General features: G+C 47.6%; 4 protein-coding genes across 4 annotated transcripts in view; 2 read left to right on the top strand and 2 right to left on the bottom strand.

Annotated features, from left to right (window-relative positions):
* RHPN2 (rhophilin Rho GTPase binding protein 2) overlaps positions 1-10,322 on the top strand; it is a 77,333-nt gene extending 67,011 nt beyond the window's left edge. Inside the window, exons 12-15 of the mRNA XM_049786579.1 lie at positions 1,246-1,322; positions 2,315-2,461; positions 2,821-2,976; positions 9,716-10,322. Coding sequence (XP_049642536.1) covers positions 1,246-1,322; positions 2,315-2,461; positions 2,821-2,976; positions 9,716-9,976 — 641 coding nt within the window. The 3' untranslated portion in view covers positions 9,977-10,322. The remainder of the gene's footprint in view (positions 1-1,245; positions 1,323-2,314; positions 2,462-2,820; positions 2,977-9,715) is intronic.
* The window catches only part of LRP3 (LDL receptor related protein 3), a 269,703-nt gene that overhangs the window by 236,840 nt on the left and 5,997 nt on the right, over positions 1-26,866 (bottom strand). The gene's annotated exons all lie outside the window — the stretch shown is intronic.
* On the bottom strand, positions 13,123-16,090 carry FAAP24 (FA core complex associated protein 24). Its single transcript, XM_049786670.1, has 4 exons — positions 15,985-16,090; positions 15,744-15,883; positions 15,056-15,208; positions 13,123-13,371 (listed from the first exon to the last, which is right to left on the bottom strand). Exons 1-4 carry the CDS (start codon positions 16,088-16,090, stop codon positions 13,123-13,125), a joined length of 648 nt encoding a protein of 215 aa, XP_049642627.1.
* Positions 16,621-26,866, top strand: part of CEP89 (centrosomal protein 89) — a 65,364-nt gene continuing 55,118 nt past the window's right edge. The window contains exons 1-4 of the mRNA XM_049786698.1: positions 16,621-16,764; positions 20,428-20,534; positions 22,204-22,362; positions 24,607-24,787. Of these exons, the coding sequence (XP_049642655.1) occupies positions 16,726-16,764; positions 20,428-20,534; positions 22,204-22,362; positions 24,607-24,787 (486 nt within the window). The 5' untranslated portion in view covers positions 16,621-16,725. The remainder of the gene's footprint in view (positions 16,765-20,427; positions 20,535-22,203; positions 22,363-24,606; positions 24,788-26,866) is intronic.

The following is a 26,866-nucleotide window of genomic DNA, read 5'->3' as shown; positions in this document are numbered from 1 at the left end:
CCCAACCTGACTTCCTGGCCCCTGTGTGGTGCACTGTGCTGTGTTGTGTAATGTGTACTGCGCTGTGTTGTGTGTTATGTGCATTATGCTGTGCTTTGCAACACAGTGTAGTTTGTGTAGGAGGAGAAGGTGGAAGGATTAGGGGTCACGTGTGACTTTGATGTCCGTCTCCCTAGTGCCTGCTCTCCAGGACTCATAAGCTCTAGGGCGGAAAGATCGTGCTCTTCCCCCGGTTTTCTGTTTATTCTGGCCTCTGCAGGAAACAGCGGGTCTGTTTCTCACAGTTTCCCAGGACAGGCTGACTCAGTCCATGTGCTGGAGGCTGTGGGAGCTACTTGGCAAATCCACTTTTCCCTGTGAAATCTTCCTCACATGCTATTAATGGAAATGGAGATAGCAGCCTGGTTCAATCCCTGGCTTGATCCAAGCACTGCATGTGTTGTCCTAAACACCTCTAGAAGTGACCCCTGGGCCCTGCTGGATGTGGCCTACATGCCTCTCCAGGGAGAAAGATGATGGAATCTACACCTGTCCAGGCCATGCTTTATCCCCCTCCACTGGCATTTTGTTTATTTGTTTGTTTTCTTTTTCTTTTTTGTGTGTTTTGGGCTACACCCAGCAGCACTCAGGAGTTACTCCTAGCTCTGTGCTCAGAAGTCGCTCCTGGCAGGCACAGGAGACCATATGAGATGCCAGGATTCGAACCATAGCTCTACCGCTGTGCTATCTCTGCAGCCCCCAAAAGGGAACTATTTCTTCTGGGGGGGGGGGCACACCCAGTGACACTCAGGATATATTCCTGGCTATGAGCTCAGTAACTGCTCCTGGCTTTGGGGGACCATATGGGATGCCGGGGGTTGAATCCAGGTTTGTCCTAGGTCAGCCACGTGCAAGGCAAACACCCTACTGCTACACTATCGCTCCAGCCCCTCCACAGGTTTTTTTGAAGCTAGAAGGCAGCAAGGACAGGTGCCCTAGCCCCCAACCCAAAGTGGATCCCCACTGTGAGAAAGGAGAGTGGCCAGAAGCTCTTGAGGTCTGGTGTGTCAACTTATCCCAGCTGGTCCTAGCCCAGAGCAGAGCAGAGCTTGAGTCCTAGCAGGTCCCCGGGTGCAGCACAGGCCACTCTGTCTGTCCTGTCTGTCTTCTGCACTGGGTATGGCTGGGAGGCATAGACTGGCCAAGCTCTGCCCCTTGGCCCTTCAGAGATGGTGACCTGAGCATCCCTGTCCTCTTCTTTTCCAGCTAAAACTGAATACGAGGTTGAAATTATCCCACCACAGTTCTCCAAGGTGGTAGTGACTGACTTCTTCCAGAGACTGGTAGGTTCACACTTGCTTCTGAGCAGTCCAATTGCCAGAATGGTGCTTAGATTTGTGTGTGTGTGTGTGTTTGGGGGTGAGGGTGGGGAGAATATGTGGCAGGTTCAGGGAACCGTATTGGATGGACCCTGCCCACTATACTATCTGTCTTTTTCTTTTTTGTTTTTGGACCACACCTGGTGACTCTCAGGGGTTACTCCTGGCTATGCACTCAGAATTCACTCCTGGCTTTGGGGACCATATGGGACGCTGGGAGATTGAACTGCGGTTCGTCCTAGGCTAGTGCTGGCAAGGCAAATGCCCTACTGCTGCGCCACTGCTCTGGCCCTGATCTCTTTCTTTTTCCTTTTTTTTTTAAGAAGTAATATTGTTTTATGACTTTCTCTGTTGCTTCTTAATCCACTGTAAATTCACAATGCCACACTTTAATAAAGCCTCTTTATTACTTCCTTAAGTTTCTACATCTTTAGGTAATAAAGGCTCCATTTTTATTAGGCCTTCGTTTGTTGAACTATGAAGAAAAGCACGTACCACAAAAGGTTCCAAACTCAGTGGTGTGTGCCTACAAACTTCATTTATAACTGCATGCATATTGGCAACTATCTAGTCACTTGGCATTGTACTGTCTCCTTCTGTCCTCAGTTCTGTTTTGTTTTATTTTGGGGCACCACATCCTGTGGTGCTTGGTTGCTCCCAGTAATACTGGGCATCCTGTGATACCAGGAATAGAAGGAATTCTCTTACTAGATTAAGTACTATGTTTACAGTCATTAATGTTTGTGGTTTGGATATATTGAATGTTTGAGGAAGATACTTTTTGGAAAAGAATGTCATACGAAACAATGTAAGTCGTTTAGAGAGAATGACAACCTCCACTGTCACCTCTGCTATCCCGGATGGCTCATGTGTCTCAGAGCAGGGCTGTGACATCTTCAGACTTTTTCCCTGTCTTTCCAGCATCAAGTGCATCTAATGCTCTTCTGCCCCCACAGGGTCCCCCTTCCATCTTTTGTGCCAACAAGAGATGGACGCCTCCTCGAAACATTCAGTTCACTGCAGAAGAAGGGGACTTGGGGTTCACCTTGAAGGGGGATGCCCCAGTGCAAGTCCAGTCCCTGGACCCCTATTGCTCTGCAGCGGTAAGTGTACCCTTCCTGGATGGCGGGGAAGGGGGAGAGAAAGGGTGCAAAGCCCACACTCCTACAATCGGGTTCAAAAGGGGATTCAGGCTTCTTATGCAAAAAATCTGACTGTGATTGGTTCCTTGTTGGGGTGGGGAAACACCTCCTCAATGGTTTTGGGGGTCCCTCATTGGTGTTTTGGGAACCCTATAGCCCTGGAGATAAGAGCCTGGGCTTCCTGTATATAAAACGTGCATCAGTCTGCCAAGCTCTGTCCCACCCATGAAGGGTTGGCTTTAGATTTCCTGCAGGACTCTCAGGGATGAGCAGGGATTTGGATGACAGGCTTGTTGCCTGATTTCAGTTATCCTTTGTAGCTGGCAGGAACCCGGGAAGGGGACTACATCGTGTCCATTCAAGATGTGGACTGTAAGTGGCTGACAGTGAGTGAAGTGATGAAACTGCTCCAGGGCTTTGGCGAGGACAATATCGACATGAAGGTCATCAGTGTCCGGGACTCTTCCTCATCCATGGTGAGCACTGACATAATGGGGTGGGGATAATGGGGGGCAGGGGTGATCCTGTCCTAGACACTGTGTCTGGCCCTCTGCCCTCGGCCTTCTGCCAGCATTATCCCCTGCCACAGGTACCCAACTTTTTAATATTTATTTTTTTGTTTTTGGATCACACCTGGCCATGCTCAGGGATTAGTCCTGGCTCTGCGTTCAGGAATCTCTCCTGGCAGGCTCAGGACCATAGGGGATGCTGGGTCTGCCACTTGCAAGGCAGACGCCCTACCCACTGTGCTGTTGCTTCAGCTCATTTTTTTTTAAACTTTGTTTCTCTGTTTTGGGACCACACCCAACAGTGCTCAGGGCTTACTCTCACTTCTGGTAGGGCTTGAGGGACCATGTGCGTTGCTGGCAATTGAACATGGGTGGGCTCCATGCAAGGCAAGTGCCCTACCCACTGCACTATCTTTCTAGTTCTTAAAAAAAACTATTTTTAATTTTTTGGGGGGGTCATACCTGGCAGCGCTCAGGGGTTACTTCTGGCTCTGCTCAGAAATCACTCCTGGTAGGCTTGGGGGACCATATGGGATGCTGGGAATTGAACCAGGGTCCATCCTATGTTGACCACTTACAAGGCAAACACCATACTGCTGTGCTATGGTTCCAATTCCTGAATTTTTTTTTTTTTTTTTGGTTTTTGGTTTTTGGGCCACACCCGTTTGAAGCTCAGGGGTTACTCCTGGCTATGCGCTCAGAAATCACCCCTGGCTTGGGGGGACCATATGGGACACCGGGGGATCGAACCGCGGTCCATCCACTTGCAAGGCAGACACCTAACCTGTAGCGCCACCTTCCCGGCCCCCAATTCCTGAATTTTTTAATTAAAAAAATTGGGGGGATGGCCGGAGAGATAGTACATCAGTAGGGCATTGGCTTTGCATGTGGCTGACCCGGGGGGACCTCACTGGAGTCCCATATGGTCCCCAAGCCAGGAGCAATTTCTGAGCACAGAGCCAGGGGGGTAACCTCTGAGTGCCACTGGGTGCCACACTGCTCCACACCCAGTGGCACTCAGGGGTTACCCCTGGCTCTGCATTCAGAAACTACTACTGGCAGGCTTGGGGGAACATATGGGATGCTGGGGATCAAACCTGGATCAGCCGCATGCAAGGCAAACACCTTTCTTGCTGTGCTAACGCTCCAGCCCCAACTCATGTTTTTTTTTTTTTTTTTTGGTTTTTGGGCCACACCCGGTAACGCTCAGGGGTTACTCCTGGCTATGCGCTCAGAAGTTGCTCCTGGCTTGGGGGACCATATGGGACACCGGGGGATCGAACCGCGGTCCGTCCAAGGATAGCGCAGGCAAGGCAGGCACCTTACCTTTAGCGCCACCGCCCGGCCCCCCAACTCATGTTTTTTAATTTGTGGTTTCCACTCTTCACACATCTGCAGATAGTAGCATCCATACATAGGTGATTGAAAATCATTATCAGTAAGCAGCAATTATTTTTTTGCCATCAGAAGGATATTTCTGTGAGTGAAAATCAATTGGCTGACCAGGGACTAAAACTATTCCTATAAATAAATAACCAGTTGCCTCGTTTTTCTGCTTAAACATTGCAAAAGTAATACATACTTCTGGTTTAGAAAAATACCCATGTCCAAACAAGGTGGAGGCCATAGAGAGTAGCCCTCTCCACATGTCAATGCCGGCTGCTTCCCAGGGTGTCTCTGAAAGTGCCTGTTACCTGGGCAGACTCGTGGGTGCAGTTTTCCTGAGGTGGAATCACTGCCAGCACTCTCTGATCAGTCACATTCACATAGTGAACAGGTCCCTGTTCACATAGTGAACAGCCACAAGGTTGTGAATTCAGCCAGCAAATCTGGATGGTGCCTCACTGTGCCAGCCCCATCTTAGGTGACATAGCTGCTGCTGGAACTAGATAAGGTCCCTGTGGCACTAAATCAGCAATCAGGTGACTGTGATTTTGATAAGTGCTAGAAAGAAAACAGGTGTGTCATGACAGAATGCCAAGGCTGTGAGAGGCTCTTCAGGACCAGGTTGGCCAGGTTTAATGATGAAGGAAACCCAGCCCCCCGCCAGTCTCAATCAAGGGGACCACTTGCACATAGGTTCTATTTCTGCAGGAGCCTGATGCAAGATGGAGGGCAGAAGCTGGGAGTCTCTTGGGCAGGGGTGTGACATGGGAGCTGCTGCTGGTAGGCTGTCAGAGGGCAGGGAGCATGCAGACTGGTGGTCAGTGGTGGTGGTGGAGGAATTGGAGAAAGCATGGCCTAACTTTTGCTTTTGTTTTTAGAACACTCCTGGTGGTGCTTAATGGCTTATTTTTAGCTCTGATGCTCATGGATCACTTTCTGTGAGATTTGGGGGACCATATGTAGTATCGGGACCAAACCCAAGCTGGAGGGGTACAAGGCAAGCAAGCACCCTGCCTGTTCTACTATCCCTCTGGCCTCTAGTTGTCCTAGTTTGAAATGCTTCCTGTACCCTCTGGCATCTGGCTGGACAAGGCCGGGCAACACCAGAGTCAACTCAAAGAAGAGCTTGAGAAGCATCAGCTTTGAGATATTTGGCCTCGCCAAGGAGCCCACCATTGCCTCAATTGTGTCTCTATTGCCATTACCAAGATGTTAAAAAAAAATATCCATGAGTTGGGTGAGACCACCCCAGGCACCATGTTTTCTAATCCCTTAGGTGGACTGATGAAGCAGGAGAAATAATACACCAAGCCAATGAGTTAAAGTTTCATTGATGTTGGTCTGCCTTTTGCCTCATGGCCTTTCTCTGCCATGTGCTCATTCTGCCTGTCCCCCCCCCCCCCCAAACCAGATTCCTCTCTTTATTATCCAGAATCCCAACCACCAGGGTCAGGGGAGGTTCTGTAATCCAGATGGGCTTTTATATGCCAAAAGAAGAGGTGAGGGAAAAAGGAAGTGGGTTCACCTTATACCAAGACACTCCATTTTCATGACCTTCCATGCCCTTTTTATTGGTTTGGTTTTGAGCCACACCTGGTGACTTCCTCCTGGCTGTGCTGCTCAGATATCACTGCTAGTGAGTTCAGGGGGCCATATGGGCATGAAGCATGGGACTTAGGAAAATGTGAGAGGAGAGGAAGAGGGTAATATGTGTCCACACTTCTCCAGAGTAGAAATAGCCAAGCAGAAACAAACCACTTAGAACATGTTTAAGGAAGAACATGGGTTTGAAGACCAAGGTGGGCAGGTTTTTCTTTTTTTATCCATTGTTTGGGGGCCACACTTCAGTGATGTTCAGAGATATTCCTGCTTTCTGGCTCTGCATTCAGGAATTAGTCCTGGCGGTGCTTGGGGGAACCATTTGGGCTACCAGGGATCAAACTTGGGCTGGCAGCGTACAAGGCAAAGGCCTTACCTGCTATACTAATGCTCTAGCCTATGGGCACTGTTTTCAAGTCTTTCCTTTAAATAAAACCAAAGAGACACTAAATCCCAGTGCTCTGGCTAGATACTGACCCTAGGTTATATACTCCACGATTATGTCCAACTTCCCTTAGCACTCCCGTGGGGCATATTTTGGATGCTACAGATAGATGGAAAGAATCTCAGGCTGGGAATCAAACAGCTGGAATCAGACCCTGCTGTTTGTTGTTAATGAGTTACGTAGGAGTCAGAGCGATAACACAGAGGGCATTTGCCTTGTATGCGGGTTCTGTCCCCTGCATCCTGTATGGTCCCTCGAGCCTGCCAGGAGTAATTCCTGAGTGCAGAGCCAGGAGTAACCCCTGAGCGCTGCTGGATGTGGCCCCAAAACAAAGACAAACAAACAGAAAAGATATGTGACCTCCAGGTCAACACCCTCACTTGGCCTGTTTGCTCACCCAGGTGATGTAAGAGTTAGACTAGTGCAGAGGTTTCCACTGTGCTAAAGGAGGCTCTGAGGGTGCCAGAGAGCTGCCCCAGGGGAGATTGGAGGAGCAGGTGTGTGGGTATCAGAGACCATGCAGGATGAGGGCTGCAAGAAGTGAATGGGAGGGAATAGGACCGGTTCTTGGGCTGGCAACTGGAGAGGCCCTAAGACTAAAGAAAGCTTTTCAAAGAAGGAGTGAGCAATGCTGATTGTTCTGGAAGAGGCAAGGGGGATGGAGGGGTGCCTGTATTTGGAGCTTAGATGCAATTAAGTCATAGGCTTGGCTTCAGAAGTTGTCAAGGAGCAAATGAAACTTATACTAGGGTAAGGGTGGGAGGGCTAAGTATGGTGCCTTGGGTCAGGCCTGGAATTTCAAGGAAAGCAACTCAGCTCACTAAATAGCTAAATATCCTCAGGCACTGTGCAGCTGTTTGGATCCCGGGGAGGCAGAGGGTGGAACCAAACTGGAGTTGACATTTTGCCAGGGAGCACCGAAGAGAATTGAGGGGATTTATAAGGGAGTGGCTGTAACAAAGCACAAAGACTCTGAGCAGCTGGAAGTTTACCTCCAGGGTTGTTTTACTACCTTCTTAATGATAGTTTGTGTCTTGTGCAGCCTGGGAGGATTAGTGGGTAGTTTTACAGGGAAGGCAGCAGCAGCCACACTCCACAGGGGCATTTTATAAAAGTGGATCTTCAGATTTGTACTTTGTAAATGCTATATATGTGTATTGACATCAATGGCCTGACTTCATTTCTGACTATAGTAGATGCTCACTAAGTGGCTGAAAAAGAAATTCATCATTATTAGGCAGATCAGAGGAGTAATAATCCACATGGAAGTGTCTAGAAAACAAGTTTCTTGGTTTGCTCTACGAGACAGTGTTCTTTGCATTCCTTGAATTCCTCTCGTTTTTCACTTGCTGTTTCACTTTGGAGAATCCCATGTTCTCTTGTTCATACATATTTCTCCTTTCTCTCCTCTCACATCATTCTAAGCAAGTTTTGTTCAATAAAAACTATCTTGCAGGGGCCAAAGAGAAAGCACAGTGATAGGGTGTTTGCCTTGCACACGGCTGACCCAGGATGACCTGGGTTCAATTCCTGACATCCCATATGGTCCCCTGAGCCTGTCAGGAGCAATTTCGGAACTTAGAGCCAGGAGAGAATTCCGAGTGTCGCTGGGTGTGACCCAAAAACCAAAAAAAAAAAAAAAAACAAAACAAAACAAAAAAAACCACCAAGAAACTATTTTGCTTCACAACCCCCCTCCCAAAAAAAGACCCTCCAAACAAAACAAAACAACTCAGAAAACAAGAAGTTTCTTTGTATCTTCTATGATCCTTTAAAAGTGAATGATAGAAGGGTTTGGAGCAATATTACAGTTTGATCTCCTAGCAAGAGGAATAGGAATAAGGCTTATACTATTCATAGTGCAGAACTGGGAATAATAAACCCTAAGCACCACCAGGTGTGACACTCCTCCCCTCATTCCCTCAAAAAAAAATAGTATTTAACAAGTATGGGATTGCTCTTAGAGAATTTGAAGAGTTGTTGAGACGGATGGTGGAGATGGTTTTACAGTAATGTGAGTGTACTTAGTGTCACTGAGGACTTAAGTGGTTCAAGAGGTAAATCTTATACATTATAACCACCTTTGTAAAAAAAGAAAAGAGGGGGGCAAACTTGGGGCTGGAGTGATAACACAGCAATCTTGCATTTGCCTTGCACGTAGCCAATCCAGGACGGACCCAGGTTCGATCCCTGGCATCCCATATGGTCCCCTAAGCCTGCCAGGAGCAACCCCTGAGCACCGCTGAGTGCGGCCCAAAAATTAAAAAAAGGGGGGGGAGACAAACTTAATCATATCTTCACTATGGAGTCTATTGTTTTTTTGTTTTTGTTTTTGTTTTTGTTTTTTGGTTTTGGGGGCACACCAGCGCTCAGGGGTTACTCCTGGCTCTAGGCTCAGAAATCGCCCCTGGTAGGCACAGGAGACCATATGGGATGCCAGGATTTGAACCACAGTCCTTCTGCATGAAAGGCAAATGCCTTACCTCCATGCTATCTCTCCAGCCCTGAGTCTATTGTTTTTTTAAGAAGAATAAAGTTAGAGGCTAGAGAGAGGCTGGGTTCTGAATATGAATGATGAATAGTATAGCAGGCAAGGTGTTTGCTTTGCCGTCAGCTGAGCAGGGTTCAATCCTGGGCTCCTGGCACCTCATATGGTCCTCTGAGCCACTGCTAGAAATGATCCCTGAGTGCAGAGCCAGGAGTAAACCCTGAGCTGCTATCACAAAGGATGGACTCCAAACTAAACCAAGAAAGAACGAGTTGTTACATATTACTTGAGCATACGCACTGTCTTCTCAGACACAGGAAGTGAAGACAGCAGGCAGGAAGAAATGTCTGTGAACTATGCTTATGCCAGTAACTGCAATGTATACATTTATCTCTGCAAGAATAATAGAGGTTCTCGATGGAAAGGTCTGGAATTTCTAGCCTAGGTGAAAGGAATATCCACTGTTCATTATACATTTTCACATTGGTGACCAATGTAATACTGTTCCAAGTTGGGTCAGCCATGTGCAAGGCAAATGCCCTACCATTGTGCTATGACTCTGACCCCAGTCGAGGCTTTTATTTTATGTTTTTGGTTTTCAGGTCACACCCAGCCTATCTCTATGCTCAGAAAATTCTCCTGGCAGGCTCAGGGGACCATATGGGATGCTGGGATTCGAACCACCGTCCTTCTGCATGCAAGGCAAATGCCTTACCTCCATGCTATCTCTCGGGCCCCATCCTCCCAGTCGAGGCTTTTTAACACTGTTCCCTTCCTTTCCTCTGCAGCACAACAAGTGTGCCACGTACTCCGTGGGGATGCAGAAGACCTACTCCATGATCTGCCTGGCCATCGAGGGTGATGACAAATCTGATAAAACCAAGAAGATCTCCAAAAAGCTTTCTTTCTTGGGTTGGGGCACCAGCAAGAACAGACAGAAGTCAGCCAGCACACTGTGCCTCCCATCGGTTGGGGTGTCGAGGCCTCAAGTCAAGAAGAAGTTCCCGCCTCCTTTCAGCCTTCTCAACTCTGACAGTTCTCTCTACTGAAGAGACGGAGAAGTGTTTCCAGTGCTGACTTGGTTTCACATTTGTGCCATAATTAGAACGTCCCAAGTCTTCCCCAACCCAGATTTCTCACCATGTAAAAACTTACTTTTTATGTCTTCATAAGTGAAACTGACAAGACCCTGTAGAAACATATGGGGGACAAACCTAGTTAAAGGGTGTCTTTGAATAGATGTTTAAGTTATTTATTACGTAAGTGCTACCAATAGAATAGTGTTGGAACATGGCTATTTTTTTAATGGCTTAAAATGATGGCTTTAGTTATTGAGTTAATGTCAAAACTTAATTGGATTGCAATTTGATTACCCAGGCTTGGGTACTAGTTCACTTTTTTTTGTTTTGTTTTGTTTTTGGGCCACACCCTGCGGCCCTCAGAGGTTACTCCTGAATCTGCACTCAGAATTGCTTGTGGCAGGTTGGGGGACCTTATGGGATGTCAAATGAACCCCGGGCTCATGACATCTGGCGGTGCTCAGGGGTTACTCCTGGCTATGCGCTCAGAAATTGCTCCTGGCTTGAGGGACCATATGGGACTTCAGTGGATCAGACCGAGTTCGTCCTAGGCTAGTAGGGGCAAGGCAGATAGATGCCTTACCGCTTGCTCCACCACTCCATTTTGAACCCAGAATTAAGATCACCTCTACATAAAGGCCAGTCACAAGGGTTGAGGATAGATTTAGCGTTTATTAACTGTTCAGGAAATTGCTTCCTAAGAGGACTGAATGTTCCTACAATGATGAATTCTTGCTATTATTTCTAAAGAATATGAAACTTATTTCCCAGTCTCTAAGGGTAAAATTTTTGTGACTTGTTAGATGAAAAAAAGTTAAATTTAGGAGCTTTCGTTTTTAGTTTTTCATTTAAAGGTTGCTAACACAGTGTCCGTGTTAGATAAAGATACTATCTACAAGGTAGATATATACTGTTTGATACTCAAATCATCGTCATTTTGTTTAAAGTAGGAATTGCATCATATATTTGAAGTGTTAAAGGTGGGTAAAAAGCTAAGTTTTACATTTTATAATAGGGACATGAATGTAAATTAATGATTCTAGTTTTCAGCTCTATTCGATTCTGCAAAACAAGTCTTACCAATTGATTTCTCTTGCTATAAGTTGGATGACACTGTGATTCTACTTAAGACTCACTGTTGACATAGCACAAGTTCTATAGCTTTAAAGAATAGATAGCATTGAAATCTAAGAAGAACTTAAATATTTTCATAGTGCAATATCAAAAGGAAAAGTATATCACTTCTAGGACCGTTTTTATATTAAGTATTTAAATAAACACATTTATTTGCCTGATTTACTGTTTATTTCACTTTTCTTTTTTTTCTTCTTTTTTTTGAGGGGGCGCACCCATTTGATGCTCAGGGGTTACTCCTGGCTAAGCACTCAGAAATTGCCCCTGGCTTGGGGGGACCATATGGAATGCCAGGGGATCGAACCGAAGTCCTTCCTTGGCTAGCGATTGCAAGGCAGACACCTTACCTCTAGCACCACCTCTCCGGCCCCTATTTCACTTTTCATTTCTTCTTTCAAATGCATCCTACCCTCAAGCACAAAATGTTTCTTTTTTTAAAAAAAACTATTTCACAAAGCATAAAGAGCGTTAAAGTATTCTTAGTATCTTTGAAACCATATTGCCTCTAATTGTATTTTTTTTGGTTTTTGGGCCACACCCGGTGATGCTCAGGGGTTACTGCTGGCTATGCACTCAGAAGTCGCTCCTGGCTTGGGGGACCATATGGGACGCCGGGGGGATCGAACCGCGGTCCGTCCTAGGCTAGCGCAGGCAAGGCAGGCACCTTACCTCTAGCGCCACCGCCCGGCCCCTAATTGTATTTTTTATCATTATTGCTATTATTAGTTTGGGGGCCACAACTTAGGGGTTACTATTGGTTTGCCACTCAGAAATCACTCCTGGCGGTGGTCAGGGGTCTATATGGGATGCAGAGGATTGAACTCTTGTCAGCTACATGCAAGGCAAGAACCCTGCCTGCTGTACTATCTATCCCAACACCCCACACTGAATTTTAAATCCCCCCCCCCAGCCCTGCAGGTATCCTTACATCCCCTTATGCTTTGTCTGCCTCTTGTATACTTTCCTATCATTGTATTATCATTTGCAAACATGTACCATATAAACTCCTCCCTCATATACCTGCTTTGTTACTAATTTTGAGGGGATCTGAGGGCTAATTGGGGTAATCCATGAACTGGTTGTGCCATGACTGGGTCTAGCAATGTAGGGGCCACCAGGGGTTTACCGAGCAGTGCCTGTGGGGGTCGTATTCAGGATCTCCTACATGAAAAGCATACACTTTAGCCCTTTGAGCCATCTTCCCAATACCCCACTTAGCTTTGTAATTTTTATTTATTTTGAAGTGGGGCTGCACATGGTATTCAGGGCATACTCCTGGCTCTGTGCTCAGGGATCACTCCTAGGGGGTTCTGGGAACCACATGGGATGCCGGAGACTGAACCCTGGCCTGCCATATGCAAGGCAAATTATGCACTATTGCCCTGGTCCCAGGCTTCTTAACCTTTAAATAGAAACTCCAGATCCAAGCTTTCTGTATTTAGAAGACAAGACTCTATGATTATAAACAAACGGGCTACCAGGAAGGGAGGAGGCCAGGAAGAAAGGAAGGAAGGAAGGAAGGAAGACACAGTGTTTATTTACAGTGGCAGTGGCCCCATAGCACAGGTATAGGGAGAGTTGACCTGGAGAACAGCAGTTCTGCAGCCAGGAGCCAGGGGCACAATACTGCATTGTAGGTTCACCCTGGGGACTCCCAGCTGCCAGCGGGAGCCTGGTAAGCCCTGTCCATGACATACAGATTCAAGGTCACACAGGAAAACCTGTGTGAGCTAGCTTTTTGCTGAGTCTGTCCCGATTAACATGATTCTCTTGGGAAGATGCCCACAATCCCTCCCTCTCCTAGTAGACAAGGGAAGTGCCAACAGGGACCACTCACTACCTGGACCCAGCAAGCAGATTCCCAAGTGCCACTGCACCTGCCATGAGCTGCTGTTCGAGAAGCCTTCTTGCTCTGCAAGTACAAAAATCAGGATCCTGTAGTTTGATTTAAAAAAGAGCTGGAGTCGTTGCTTGGGAGACCCTCACCGTGGCCGAGTGAAAAAGTCGTGAATTTGCTGTGCAGCTGCTTGCCCCACCACTGACTCCAGTTCCTGGAGGGAAGCGCAACTCAGCTGCTGGATACTCGGAAACTTCTGAAGCAGAAGGGGAGCTTTGACTTTTCCGATGCCTGGGATCTGTTGCACAGTCCTAAGCAGACAGGCCTCAGAAATCTGAGCCCGCTTCTTCCTGAGCAGAGGGTTTTTACTGGGCTCTTTAGTTTGCTCTAGAACCTGAAGCAAAATATATAACAGAAAGCACATGAGCGCCCTCTATGGGACAAACCGTTTCTGAGATGTTTGGTAAAATTTTGCTCTCTCTGGTTTTCATTTGCTCAAGTAAATTGTTTTATGTATAATTTTTTGTTTGTTTGTTTTTGGGTCACACCCGGCGATGCTCAGGGGTTACACCCGGCTCTGCACTCAGAAATCACTTCTGGCAGACACGGGAGACCAAATGGGATGCCAGATTCAAACCACTGTCTGTCCTAGATCGGCTGAGTGCAAGGCAAATGCCCTACCGCTGTGCTTTCTCTTTGGCCTCTATAATTTTATGTTTTATTAAAAAAAAGTTACCAGCTTTGCTGGAGTGATGGCACAGCGGGTAGGGCATTTGACTTGCACACAGCTGGCCCATGTTCGATTCCCAGCATCCCATATGGTTCCCTGAGTCTGTGAGGAGTAACCCCTGAGCACTGCTAGGTGTGGCCCAAAAACCACAAAAATAAAAAGTCCCCAAAAGTTCTAAAGTATAGTTGAGATGAGTATCAGTGAGAGTATGGAGAATCAGTTTTAAAACAAGTTGGGGCCTGGGAGAGAGCACAAGTGGACCACCACATACATATCTAGCAGGTGTGAAGCCCTGGGAATGGTCTCTGGAAGCACAACTGCCCCCACAACACTGTTGGGTATGACTTCTGTTTTTAAAAATAAATGTGCAGGACCCGGAGAGATAGCACACCGGCGTTTGCCTTGCAGTCGATCCAGGACCAAAGGTGGTTGGTTTGAATCCCGGTGTCCCATGTGGTCCCCTGTGCCTGCCAGGAGCTATTTCTGAGCAGACAGTCAGGAGTAACCCCTGAGCACTGCCGGGTGTGGTCCAAAAACCAAAAAATAAATAAATAAATAAAATAAATGTGCAGAGCTGGAGTGATAGCATACCAGAGAAAATTTGCCTTGCACGCTGTCGACCCGAGACAGGTCCGAGTTTGATTCCTGGCATCCCATATGATTTCCCAAGCCTGCCAGGAGTAGTTTCTGAGTGCAGAGCCAGGAGTAACCCCTGAACGCTGCTGGGTGTGGCCCAAAATCCAAAAAAAAAAAAAAATTTGCAGATGGAGTGCTTATGCTTAACAAAAGATATGTGAGGCTGAGGTCCAAATTAGCATTTCACCAGCAGAATAATAAATGATAGGTGTAGACACAGAAGTCTAAACTTGGGACCTAGAATGTGCCTGAGGACATCTCCCTTCCCTGTAGCATTGCTGAATTGAAATTTTTCCTCCAAAAAGGGATTATTTTGGTTTTGTTTTTGGTACTCAGGCTCCTTGGGTCCCAGGGTGGCACACCCGTGTGGTATGTGTTCTACCATTCTCTTCTCCCAAGTTTTATTTTATATTTTTGGTGGTTTTTGGGTCACACTCGGCTGCACTCAGGGGTTACTCCTGGCTCTGCACTCAGAAAATGCTCCTGGCAGGCACGGGAACCATAGGGGATGCCGGGATTCAAACTGTCGTCAGTCCTGGGTCGGCTGTGTGCAAGACAAACGCCCTTCCACTGTGCTATCTCTCCGGCCCCCTTCATCCAAGTTTTAGAAATAAACAGGGAATAATACAGACCGAAGTATCAAAGGACAAGGGCTAGAGACTGATTCCCAGGTCAGATGGACTTGCTCAAAGAGCTCCTGATCATTACTTACAAACTGGCTAATGAGGCTGGCAGCTTCCATCTGGTCGGCTACTGGAAGCAGCACCATGCCTAGGTCTAGGACAGTGAACTTCTGGACGGCTGGGAAGTACTGTACACTCATTTGAGTCTTTTCCACAATGACAATCGCTTGGAGATGATTGGACTTCAAAGAAGGGAGGGTGGTGGGAGAAAGGGAAGAGAGGAGACAATAAATCAACTTGTAACAAAATACCTTCAAAAGCCAAAAAAAAAAAAAAAAAAAGGCTTTCTCTTCAAGGATGAGAAACCCATGGCTAACGGTTTTTATAGAAATTATTAAAAACAGGGGCCGGAGAGAAAGCATCGAGGTAAGCCATTTGCCTTTCATGCAGAAGGTCATTGGTTTGAATCCCGGCATCCCATATGGTCCCCTGATCCTGCCAGGAGCTAGGAGTGGCCTCTGAGCGCTGCTGGGTGTGACCCAAAGACAAACAAACAAACAAACAAACAAATAAATTCCAGTTTGGGTCAGTACTTACATTTCTTTGTTATTAGGGGTTCCCACCTTGCAGTGCTCAGGGGTTACTCTTGGCTCTGCACACAGGAATCACTCCTGGCAGTGCTAGGACCCAGGGATGGGGGGAGGTGTCGAACTCAGGTTGCATTGCAAGGAAAGTGTCCTACTTGTTGTACTAGCTCATTAAATCCATTGTACTTACATTTCTAACTCGAACGAGTCTTTTTCTGTAGCTAGTTCCTGCTACCAAATCAGCTTCAGAGATAAAGAGAATGCAAGATCTGCTAGACAAGTAAAAATCTACCGGTGACAGGTCATCCTCAAACACCAGGATAGTTTTCCCTTTTAAAAATAATATATATAAAAAAGAAGAAAGTGAGTTACATGAGCTTGGGGTTTGAAAAGGGGCTTTCTGAAAGCGGGGCTCAGCATAGCCCACTCACCTTGCATTCCCTGAGCCAGCTGCGACCCGCGCCACTTCTCACTGGCCACCACGTACCCCAAAGGCACATGTGGGGGGCCTATGCAGTCAGGGGGTATCCTTTCCATCGGCAGTTTTGGCCTAAGGAGGAAAGAACAAGAAGACACTAGGTAGGTCTGGCCCTCCAGCACACCCCCAGGTCCCTTCCAAACCCCAGTGGATCTCCCCAAGGAGAGCCAGTCTGCAAAGGACTAGGTCTACATGCCTGGAATCTAGGTCCTTGGATGTCACCTCCTTAATTTCCGTCACTTCCCAGGCTCTGGATACATCTCAGTTCTGCAGTCCTGGCCAGAGCAGGAATCAAACCAGCAAGGGTCCCACTTGGGTCCAGGGCTGGACCAGGTCAAGACTTGCACCAGTTCTTCAAGCTGCCCGCCCTCCTCCTTTCACGGCTCTGGATAGGCTAGAGGGTCGATGACGGACGTCCGAGATGACCAATCAGAGATCGGATAGAGTCACATTTCCGGAATTTGAATGCGATCCCGCTGGTTGCCAAGAACAACGAGAACCGAATAAACCTGTCTTTGATTGGTCGCTGAGAAATTTCAGCCAATAGCAGACGTCGTTGTTGATATGTGTCTCCGGGCAAAAAGGCGTCTGAAGCTAAACCACTAGGCGGGGCACTAGTGACTAGTGAGCAGTCCCTTGGTGTGTTGTCGGGTTGCAAAATCTTCTTGCCCGGCCGGACACTCCGGTTGCAAAGATGTTCCGGGGGTTTCGGAAAAGCCGCCGGAGCCAGTTTGTAAGTACATCCTCGCCGGCTTTTCGCTCGGACCCTGGAGGGTTGGGTTTTGGGCCGAGTTGGAGGCAGTTGCACCCCGAGTTGCAAGAGAACCAACCCCCGGTCTTTTGTGCACTAAAGTCAAGGCTAGATTACATGGCTTTGGGGAGTCAGGCCTGATGCTTCCCGCCTTTTCCTCTTTTCTCACTACAGACACCCCACCCAGGCAAAGTTCCATAGATCCTCTCCCCCAGATCCATCACAGGCTTCCCATCCCCTGCTAGCACCCCTCCTGGATGCCCGCACTTCTGCTCTTGCCCTTCCCTTGGGTCCCTACAGCATCCCTGGGGATCCTTCCCGCCATCCTATCTTGCCTTCCCCGCTTTCCACTTTTCTCCCTTGAGAGTGCATTGACCCCCGTGCACGTGAATTATTTGGATGTGGTGAACTCGCGCCCTTGTTCGGGCTGCTGGGGTGAGAGGTGTGCGTATCTGGGGGACGGGGATGGGGTGAAGTGTGAGGGACACATCTGGCACATCTGGCCAGCGAGGACTTGCACTCCTTCATTTGCTTGCCCTCCTGCTGGGATCAGATTGCTCTCTTAGCTGCCTGACTGCCTGACCATTTCTTTAGTTGCAATGTTCAATCAGAGGTTGCACCCTTTTTAGTTAGGGTGCTGGCATACCCCTGGCTGTAGTTCTACACCTCTCCCCCTCCACACACACACACAAAAGGGATTTCAGATCGCACAACAGCCTGCCAATGTCAAACAGAGGAACTCCGAGATTGTGCTGGGCACTGGGCATGGAAGCCCTGAGAGGCTGGAGAGATACTACAGTGGGTAAGGTGCTTACCCACTGACTCTATGCTCCTGGCAGGCTCGGGGGACCATATGGGATGCCGGGATTTGAACCACCGCCCTTCTGCATGCAAGGCAAATGCCCTACTTCCATGCTATCTCTCCAGCCCCCATCATCAACCTCATTAGAATCCAGAGCCCTCAATAATCACATGCACACAGAATCAAGGCAAGCATTTTAACCTCTATTTAGTGGCAATCATAAACATGTCTACCCTGGCTTCTTTCTCTCCTGAAGTCACTTTGGACAGGAGCAGGGGGACAATCATTGAGAACTTGAGTGGTACACACTTTCACATTGCAGTTTGGCTAGCTCAGCCAGCATGTTTATTGACCTGTGATTTATTGAATGTTTACCAAACTGCATTACTGTGTGAGGGTCCCACCAACTGATTGGCAGTCTGTTGTCATACAATGTAGAGGATGACAGTCCCACAAGAATTTCAGCACAGAATAGGACTGGATCTACTGAGAAGGTACAGACCCAGGCATGCACAGCAAAGTCATCCATCTATCTATCTACCTATCTACCTACCTATCTATCTATCTATCTATCTATCTATCTATCTATCTATCTATCTATGTATCATCTTTCTATCTATCTATCTATCTATCTATCTATCATCTATCTATCTAACCCAGGCATCTATCTATCTATCTATCTATCATCTATCTATCTACCTATCTATCTATCATCTATCTATTTAACCCAGGCATCTATCTATCATCTATCTATCTATCTATCTATCTATCTATCTATCTATCTATCTATCTATCTATCTATCTATCTATCTATCTATCTTCTAAAAGTTGCCTCAGGAGTGAGGAAAGAGTTCCAGGTAGAGAGGAGCAGAGTATTTGCTCTGTGGTAATGGAAACAGCTTTAAGTGCTACATGATGGCTTGTCAGGAGAAGCCATTGACAAGCACCTTGTGTTGGGCTGAACTAGCTCCCTGTTATCAGGAGTGGATACCATGAGGCTCCTGCACGGTGGAGACAATCTTCGGTTGCTTTAGAGACTGATGGAGGCCCATGTCAGCAGGAAATGCTCCCAGTGGTGCAGGTTCTAAGAAAGGGTTAGTATAAGGGTAGGGATGGGAATGGGGAAATGGCAAGATTATGCTTTAAGAAAACCAAAGCAAGGGTCTGGGGGAGATGGATCAGGAGTCAGAGACATAAGCTTTGCACCCCAGTTTCACTGGGAACTTAAGTATGATCCCCAGCATCAGATAGCATCAGATAGCCCTTGGAGCAGCACTGGGATAAAGCCCTGATGGCCCATGAACAGCTCACCTGACCTGAGCAGTGAACCCTCCCATCTGGTTGGTCTAGCATTGCTGAGGTGGGACCTCTGCCACTATATCACTGCTCGGGAACTCCCAAAACAAGGAATTCGACACTCCCCTGAGATAGAACTATGAACTGAGTTCACTGGGTCCCCAGGAGATCTCTGGTCCCTGTGGTGAGCAGAATAGTTCTGCAGTGTGTATGAAAATAACAACAGTGCCACAAGCCAGGGTACCACAGGGAAGCCAGTTTTGAGAAAGGTAACTTCATTTTTGTTTGTTTTTTTTTTTAATCACACCTGGTGATTCAAAATGAATCTGGCTCGTGCTCAGGAGTCATTCCTGGCAAAGCTCCGGATTCCAGGGATTGAGTTCAGGTCAGCCACAGGCAAGCAAACACCCTATCCACTGTGCTATTGCTCTGGCCCCGGAAAAGTAATTTATTTATGACAAATACAGATTTATTTTTGTTATAAAACACAGAATTTATGAAGAATTTTGAGTCTATTTGGTATCAACCCCAGAGGGTTCAAAGATAACAAGCTGTGGCAGCAGGGGAGAAGTGATGGAATCCCTCATTGAGGGACAAAGAGGGAAGGGAGGGGGAAAGCTGAGACTTTGGGGCTGTTGTGGGAGTCCAGCTAGGGTGGTAGGGTCTGTGGAGACATTTGGAAGGTCTATCCATGCTCTAGTCCACCAAGGTTGTGCTAGTTTTACTGGGGTGCACTCATGCCACTGGGTCTGCTTTGCCTGCTCTCAGCACTCCAAGCAGAAGCCTTTCAGCTCTTGCCAAGCCTTCTGTCCTAGCCTCTCTCTCCCAGATACCTGTAGTCAGCAAGCCCTGGTGCTTGTTAGTTCAAGAACAGAGCCCCATACATCTTGCCTCATTTCTTTCTCATGCCATTTCTTCTTCCTGGAATTCTCTTCCATCACTCTGATGGTCTTGGAAGACCCCTTCTCAAGCCCCCAACCTGAAGGAACCCTCCTCCCTGGATTACTAAGCTCCTTGTCCTTGACCCTCCTGAGCCTGCTCCCTAGTTCTCTTCTGGAGTGAATGTGGGAGACTCTACTGCAGTGTTCTCCCTGCCTCTTAGAGCTGAAGCATAGCGGGCCAGGCTGGCGGCCCCTTCAGACACTGAGAAACTCCCCCATGCTGATGCAGCTCTCTGACTTACTGAGGGATCTTGCTTCTGAGACTTTGTCTATGGCAGTCAGAGTTTTGGGTTATTCAAGACAAGGAGGTTACGAGCTCTGACATTTCCACTGATGGGGTGGCCAGTAAGCAGGTTCTAGAGATTGTGCTCTGAGGCAAGAGCTGGAGATGACTCAGAAAGGGGGGTCAGAGAGGCCACCCTGAAGAGGGGAGGGTGAACCCCAATTGTTGTGGTGCATCCTAGCTAAGCATGCTTGGGGGCCAGGGGAGAAGTGGGGCCCAGGGATTGACAGTGCAAGTGTCCCCTCCTGATATTTGCCCAGGGAAGAATTTTTCATTGCCTAGAGATGTCGATCATCAGTGATTCCTGTGTTTTATTTGTGCAGAAACATATTGCCCATGGCCTTCTTCCTGCAGCCAGCATTGCCCCAAAGCCAGCTGTGCCCCGCACGCCACCTCCACGCAGTCCCAACCCCTCTCCAGAGAGGCCCAGGTGAGTCTCTGGTGAGCAGGACTGAATGTACTCTATGCTCAACCACAAATGCTTGCTCCTGGCACTCTGTAAATAAATGAGAAAATCTGCTGGATGATTCCATTCATGTACTCAGAGCTCTTTTGGGGATCACTCACTGCAGGCTGGCAAGAGATTCTGTTTGCCTCACCTCCCTCCTCAGGGTAGGGAACCCTCACCTCTGATCACTGAATGCAACAAGGATGTTTTTAAAAAACAGAGCATTGGGGGCTGGAGAGATAGCATGGAGGTAAGGCGTTTGCCTTTCATGCAAGAGGTCATCGGTTCGAATCCCAGCGTCCCATATGGTCCCCCGTGCCTGCCAGGAGCAATTTCTGAGCATGGAGCCAGGAGTAACCCCTGAGCACTGCCGGGTGTGACCCAAAAACCACAAAAAAAAACAAAAAACAAAAAAACAGAGCATTGAAGTCCAAGTCTTTAGGTTGATAGTGTGTTTAATAAACCTGGAATCATGCACGTAATTGTCCTTTTAAAAACTGGTCTGCTCTGCTGGGAGGAGCCAGAAGTTTGTTCACTTCCTGGGCTTGGGATTCCCTCATACTCCAGATAGCTGTCCTATCTATACACTTTGTTGTATTCTTAAATATGAGGGTTTTGTTTGTTTGTTTGTTTGGGGGCCACATCTGATAGTGCTCATGGGTTACTCCTGGCTCTGCACTCAGAAATTGATCCTGGCAGGCGCAGGGGACCATATGGGATGCCAGGGATTGAACCCGGTTCATCCTGGTTAACCACTTACAAGGCAAATGCTCTACAGCTGTGCTATAGCTCCAGCCCTCTGTCCATCTATTCATTCATCCATCCATCCATCCATCCATCCATCCATCCATCCATCCATCCATCCATCCGTCCATTTTGGAGCCAGCATCATGTGCTCAGGAGTTTCTCCTAGCTCTGTTCTCAGAAATTAATTCTGGCAGACTTAGGGAACCATATGGGATGCAAGGGATCAAAACTGGGTTGGAACCTGGATTGGCCACGTGCAAGGTCCTATGGCTATGTTATCACTCCAGCCCCATCATCCTGTTATTTTTAATAGAGAACCTACTAGAAAATGGATATGGAGCAGCAAAAAGGGTGGTGCAAGCGGTAGGATGTTTACCTTGCACACGCTAACCTAGGATGGACTGCGTTTAGATCGCTTAGTGTCCCCATATGGTCCCCCAAGCCAGGAGCGATTTCTGAGCGCATAGCTAGGAGTAACCCCTGAGTGTCACTGGGTCTGGCCCAAAAAACAAAAAACAAGGGGGCTGGAGAGATAGCATGGAGGTAGGGCATTTGCCTTGCATGAAGAAGGACAGTGGTTCGAATTCCGGCATCCCATATGGTCCCCGAGCCAGCCAGGAGTTATTTCTGAGTGTAGAGCCAGAAGTAATCCAAGTGCTGCCGGTGTGACCCCAAAACCAAACCAAAACAAACAAAAAAATGGATATGGATTAGAGACCTGCTTTCACTCCCAATTGGCTAGGAAATCCTGGGCAAATCACTGCTGCCTGTGCAAAGGCATTCCTGTGGTCACTGCAGCAAGGGTGCAGCCCGCCTGGGTGTGAGTCTGTAGATGGGCATTTCCCACTGGCCACAAAGAAGACTTCGTTACACAGATGTCTCACTGACTTGTTTTCACCCCCAGGTCTGCTCTCGCTGCAGCCATTCTCGCAACAACACTGACTGGCCGGACCGTCGCCATTCCTCAGCCTCGCCAGAGGTCCCAGTCCGACAGTGACACAACCTACGTGGACAAGGACAGTTTCATCGACCCTTATGCCACTTCTGCAGAGCTGAGGCCTCAGTAAGGAGCGGGAGCACAAAAGAGGAGCCTTGTGTTTGGGCCGTTGCTTGGGCAGATGCTGCTTTGTATCAGGATGTTCCCGAGAGTAGATCTTACCTAATCATCACTTGGAAAAATACTGCCTACTTTACTTTTCTTTTCTTTTCTTTTTTCTTTTTAAATTCAAAAGGAATTAAAAGAAAATTTTGCCCTGTGCTGCTTTTGTATCAGTGGCCAGGGTTACCCCACACACAGTAGCTTGGGTTGGGGCTTAGGCACTCTCTCTCAGTCACACTTAAGTTGTATTGCTCACATACTTCTGTTGTTGGTTTCCTTTTGTTTTTGGAGTAAGTACACAGCACTTACTCTTGGCTCTCGACTCAGGGAACACTTCTGGTGGGCGTCAGGGGACCCTGTGTTTCAATGCCAGGGATCTACCCGGGTCAGTTGAGTGCAAAGCAACCCCCTCCCACTGTACTTCTCTCTCACTCACACATCCTTTTTCTTTTTTTCCTTTTTGTGACGTAAGATAGGTTTATTGAGACTTACTTAGACGTGAGGGGAGAGAGAGGAAATATGTGTTCAGGAAAGAACATGGGCTTCTCCAGAGTGGAAAAAGCAGAGACATAGAGACAAGTAAGTGAGATATATGTTGGAAGGAGAACTTGGGCTAATAGAGTAGCCCTACACATCTTCTCACCTGTAGATTTCTTTTTGTTTTTTTGTGTTTTTTTGGGGGGGTCACTCTCGGTGGCACTCAGGGGTTACTCCTGGCTCTACGCTCAGAAATCACTCCTGGCAGGTTCGGGGGACCATATGGGATGCCGGGATTCGAACCACCATTCTTCTGCATGCAAGGCAAATATCCTACCTCCATGCTATCTCTCCGGCCCTCACATGTCGATTTCTTTTTTTTTTTTTTTTTTGGGTCACACCCGGCATTGCTCAGGGGTTACTCCTGGCTGTCTGCTCAGAAATAGCTCCTGGCAGGCACGGGGGACCATATGGGACACCAGGATTCGAACCAATCACCTTTGGTCCTGGATCGGCCGTTTGCAAGGCAAACGCCGCTGTGCTATCTCTCCGGGCCCATACATGTCGATTTCTTAAGGAGTCACACTTCTTGCACACACCTGCCTGCATACTCTGCGCTAGGGTTACTGCAGTGCTAAGCACAGGAACTCAAACTCACCTCATGCTACAAGCAGTGCTTTAACCTTGGAGCTACCTTCTGACCCTCATTTACCATTTTTTATTTTATTATTTTGCTATTTTGGGCAATAGATTTGTTTGTTTTATTTTGGGGCCAATTCTGGTAGCACTCAGGTGTTACTGCTCGGAAATTCTTCCTAGCAGGCTCAGAGGACCATCTGGGATGCTGGTGATCGAACCCTGGTCTGGCACATGCAAGGCAAATGCCCTCCCTGCTGTGCTTTTACTTTGGTCCAGAGCAATAGATATTTTCTTTTGAGTCAGCATCTTTATTTTATTTATAATTATTATTATTGTTTTTAGTGTAGCAAGATAGTTTTATTTGTTTTTTGTTTTTGTGTGGGTTTTTTTTTTTTTTTTTTGGTGTTTTGGGCCACACCTGGTGACACTCAGGGGTTACTCCTGGCTATGCACTCAGAAATTGCTTCTGGCTTGGGGGATCATATGGGATGCTGGAGGATCCAACCGCGGTCCATCCTAGGCTAGCGTGGATAAGGCAGATGCCTTACTGCCTATGCCACCACTCCGGCCCCAAAGCAAGATCGTTTTTATTGAATGAAATTTACTTAGAAAAATGTGCTTAGCGGTCACTGCAGATTGTTTTCAAGGGATCAAACCTGAGTGTCCCTTTTTGTGCAGAGCATGTGCTCATTCCATTGAGGTTTCTTTCCAGCCCTTTATTATTGTGGGAGCTGCACCAGAAGTGCTGAGGGAGACATGTGGTGCTGGGGATCAAACCCAAGGCCTCACATATTCCAGGTATCCCTCTCTACCACAGAGCTGCATCTCTGATCCCAGTACATTCTTTAAATATCAGATATACACCACCTTTCACCAGTGTGATCTTTCCGCCATCAATGTTCCCCATTTTTATCCTCCTCCCCAACCTCTTATCTGTCTCTTAGACAGACATTCTGATCTCTGGCTTATCTGTGCTTCATAATGTAGCTCTGATACTATGTGTGGCAGGGAGACCATGCATGTCAGTGGTTAGCACCTAGCAATGCAAGCATAAAGGGGGCTTTTCATTTTCCTCTTTGACATTCTGAACAGAGCCAACTGGCAGAGCGAGATGGGAAGAAGATCTTCCTTGCCAACCTTCTCGGCCCTGGGCTACGCAGAGGACTCCGACTCCAACCTGTGCTCCAGCGACGAGGAGTCAGGGCCTGTGGGTGCTCGCCCAGCCAAGAAGTTGCCGGACAATGCTGATTATGCCGTGCCGCACAGAAGCCAGGTGCGTGTTCCTTTCCAGAATCTCCCCTGCCCTTGACATTAGATTAGCTTAACCTGGCCAGAAGATGTTAGTGAGATTTTCTTGTTTCTCTTTTTCCAGATCACTTATCTTGGGAGTTTCATTTTTCACTGTGTCTTTTTTTGGGGGGGAACTGCTGGTGGAGGCCACACCCAGCCGTGTTCAGGGTTTACTCCTGGCTCTGCTCTGGATCACTCCTGGTGGTGTTTGGGGACCATACGCAATGTTGAGGATTAAACCTGGATGGACAGTGTAGAAGGCTAAAGCCTTACTGTCTCTCCAGTCCACTGTGCCCATTCTTACAGTCTCTGGTTAGGCAAAAATTCGAAGCTCTTTCCTTAATCTTTCAAAGACAAAGATAAGATCTTCAGATTCTTCCCATATATTTTCTTTTTTTTGTTTGTTTGTTTGGGGCCACAGCCAGGGGTTATTTCTGGCTCTTCACTCAGAAATTACGTCTTGTGAGGGGCTGGAGAGATAGCACAGCGGTAAGGCATTTGCCTTAGATGCAGAAAGACGGTGGTTCGAATCCTGGCATCCCATATGATCCGCCAAGCCTGCCAGGAGCAATTTCTGGGCGTAGAGCCAGGAGTAACGCCTGAGCGCTGTCAGGTGTGACCCAAAAACCACACACACACACACACACACACTCACACACACACACACACACACACACACACACACAAAGAAATTACATCTTGTGGTACTAGGGAAACCATATGAGATAACAGAGATGGAACCTAGACTGGCCCCATGGAGGGCAAACAGTGCTCGCTGTACTATTTATTGCTCTAGCCCTTTTGTAGAATTAAAATGTATGTATATTACCTTTGACTTATATTCACTGTACAGCATTAATCCTCCTCCTCATTTCGGAGATTTCTCAGAACTGAAGCTTTCATTTGGAAATGACCAAGTCTTTATCTTTAATGACTCAAATGCCTCTTTGGAAAAGTGGGTGTGTGGGGCATGCAAAACCGCTGTGTGACCACTAGATGGCAGCAGGTCTGAAGAGGACTGACTTGGGATGTCTCCCGTGGCTTCCTATAGGTTACCTGAGAGCAACAGGTCATCATTTTATCCTTCACCTACCATTTTTCCTTTCTTAGAGCAAATGGCTGTCTACATTAGCTAGGCAAGGAAGCTGACCAAGCCCCCTGGCTGCTGCAGTCAGTCCTGTTAATTCCTCAGGCTATCTGGGCAGCTTCCCACATGTGAGAAGTATGGCTGTGGAAGCAAATCTTGTTTCAGTAGTTCTTTTTTTTTTTTTTTAATGGTTTTTGGGTCACACCCAGCAGCACTCAGGGGTTGCTCCTGACTCTATGCTCAGAAATCGAGGGCCCGGAGAGATAGCACAGCGGTGTTTGCCTTGCAAGCAGCCGATCCAGGACCAAAGGTGGTTGGTTCGAATCCTGGTGTCCCATATGGTCCCCCGTGCCTGCCAGGAGCTATTTCTGAGCAGATAATATCTGAGGAGATATTTCTGAGCTGGGTGTGGCCCAAAAACCAAAAAAAAAAAAAAAGAAAGAAATCGCTCCTGGCAGGCTCGGTGGACCACATGGGATGCCGGGATTTGAACCACTGTCCTTCTGTGTCTAAGGCAAAATGCCTTACTGCTGTGCTGTCTCTCCGGCCCCTCAGTAGATTTTTTTTTTTTTTTTTTTTTTTGGTTTTTGGGCCACACCCATTTGACGCTCAGGGGTTACTCCTGGCTATGTGCTCAGAAATCGCCCCTGGCTTGGGGGGACCATATGAGACGCCGGGGGATCGAACCGCGGTCCTTCCTTGGCTAGCGCTTGCAAGGCAGACACCTTACCTCCAGCGCCACCTACCCGGCCCCCCTCAGTAGATTTTTTGTTGTTGTTTGTTTGTTTTTGGTTTTGGGGCCACACATGGCGATGCTCAGGGATTACTCCTGGCTCTGCGCTCAGAAATCATACCTGGCAGGCTTGGGTGACTATATGGGTTGCTGGGGATCAAGCGCTGGTCCATCCTGGGTTGGCCATGTGCAAGGCAAACACCCTAACTCTGTGCTATCGCTCCGAACCCTCAGCAGTTTTC

Source organism: Suncus etruscus, chromosome 14, assembly GCF_024139225.1.
Source record: "Suncus etruscus isolate mSunEtr1 chromosome 14, mSunEtr1.pri.cur, whole genome shotgun sequence".
In the NCBI taxonomy this organism is placed as follows: Eukaryota; Metazoa; Chordata; class Mammalia; order Eulipotyphla; family Soricidae; genus Suncus; species Suncus etruscus.
This window is presented reverse-complemented; position numbering and strand designations above follow the sequence as displayed.

What these genes read in the sequence shown, in the direction of transcription:
- FAAP24 (XM_049786670.1), bottom strand. Translation starts at nt 16,090, where the DNA reads ATGGAAAGGATACCCCCTGACTGCATAGGCCCCCCACATGTGCCTTTG. An exon ending in GCTGGCTCAGGGAATGCAAG is followed by an intron (nt 15,884 to 15,984) that starts GTGAGTGGGCTA and finishes TATTTTTAAAAG; the next exon opens with GGAAAACTATCCTGGTGTTT. An exon ending in GACTCGTTCGAGTTAGAAAT is followed by an intron (nt 15,209 to 15,743) that starts GTAAGTACAATG and finishes CCTTCTTTGAAG; the next exon opens with TCCAATCATCTCCAAGCGAT.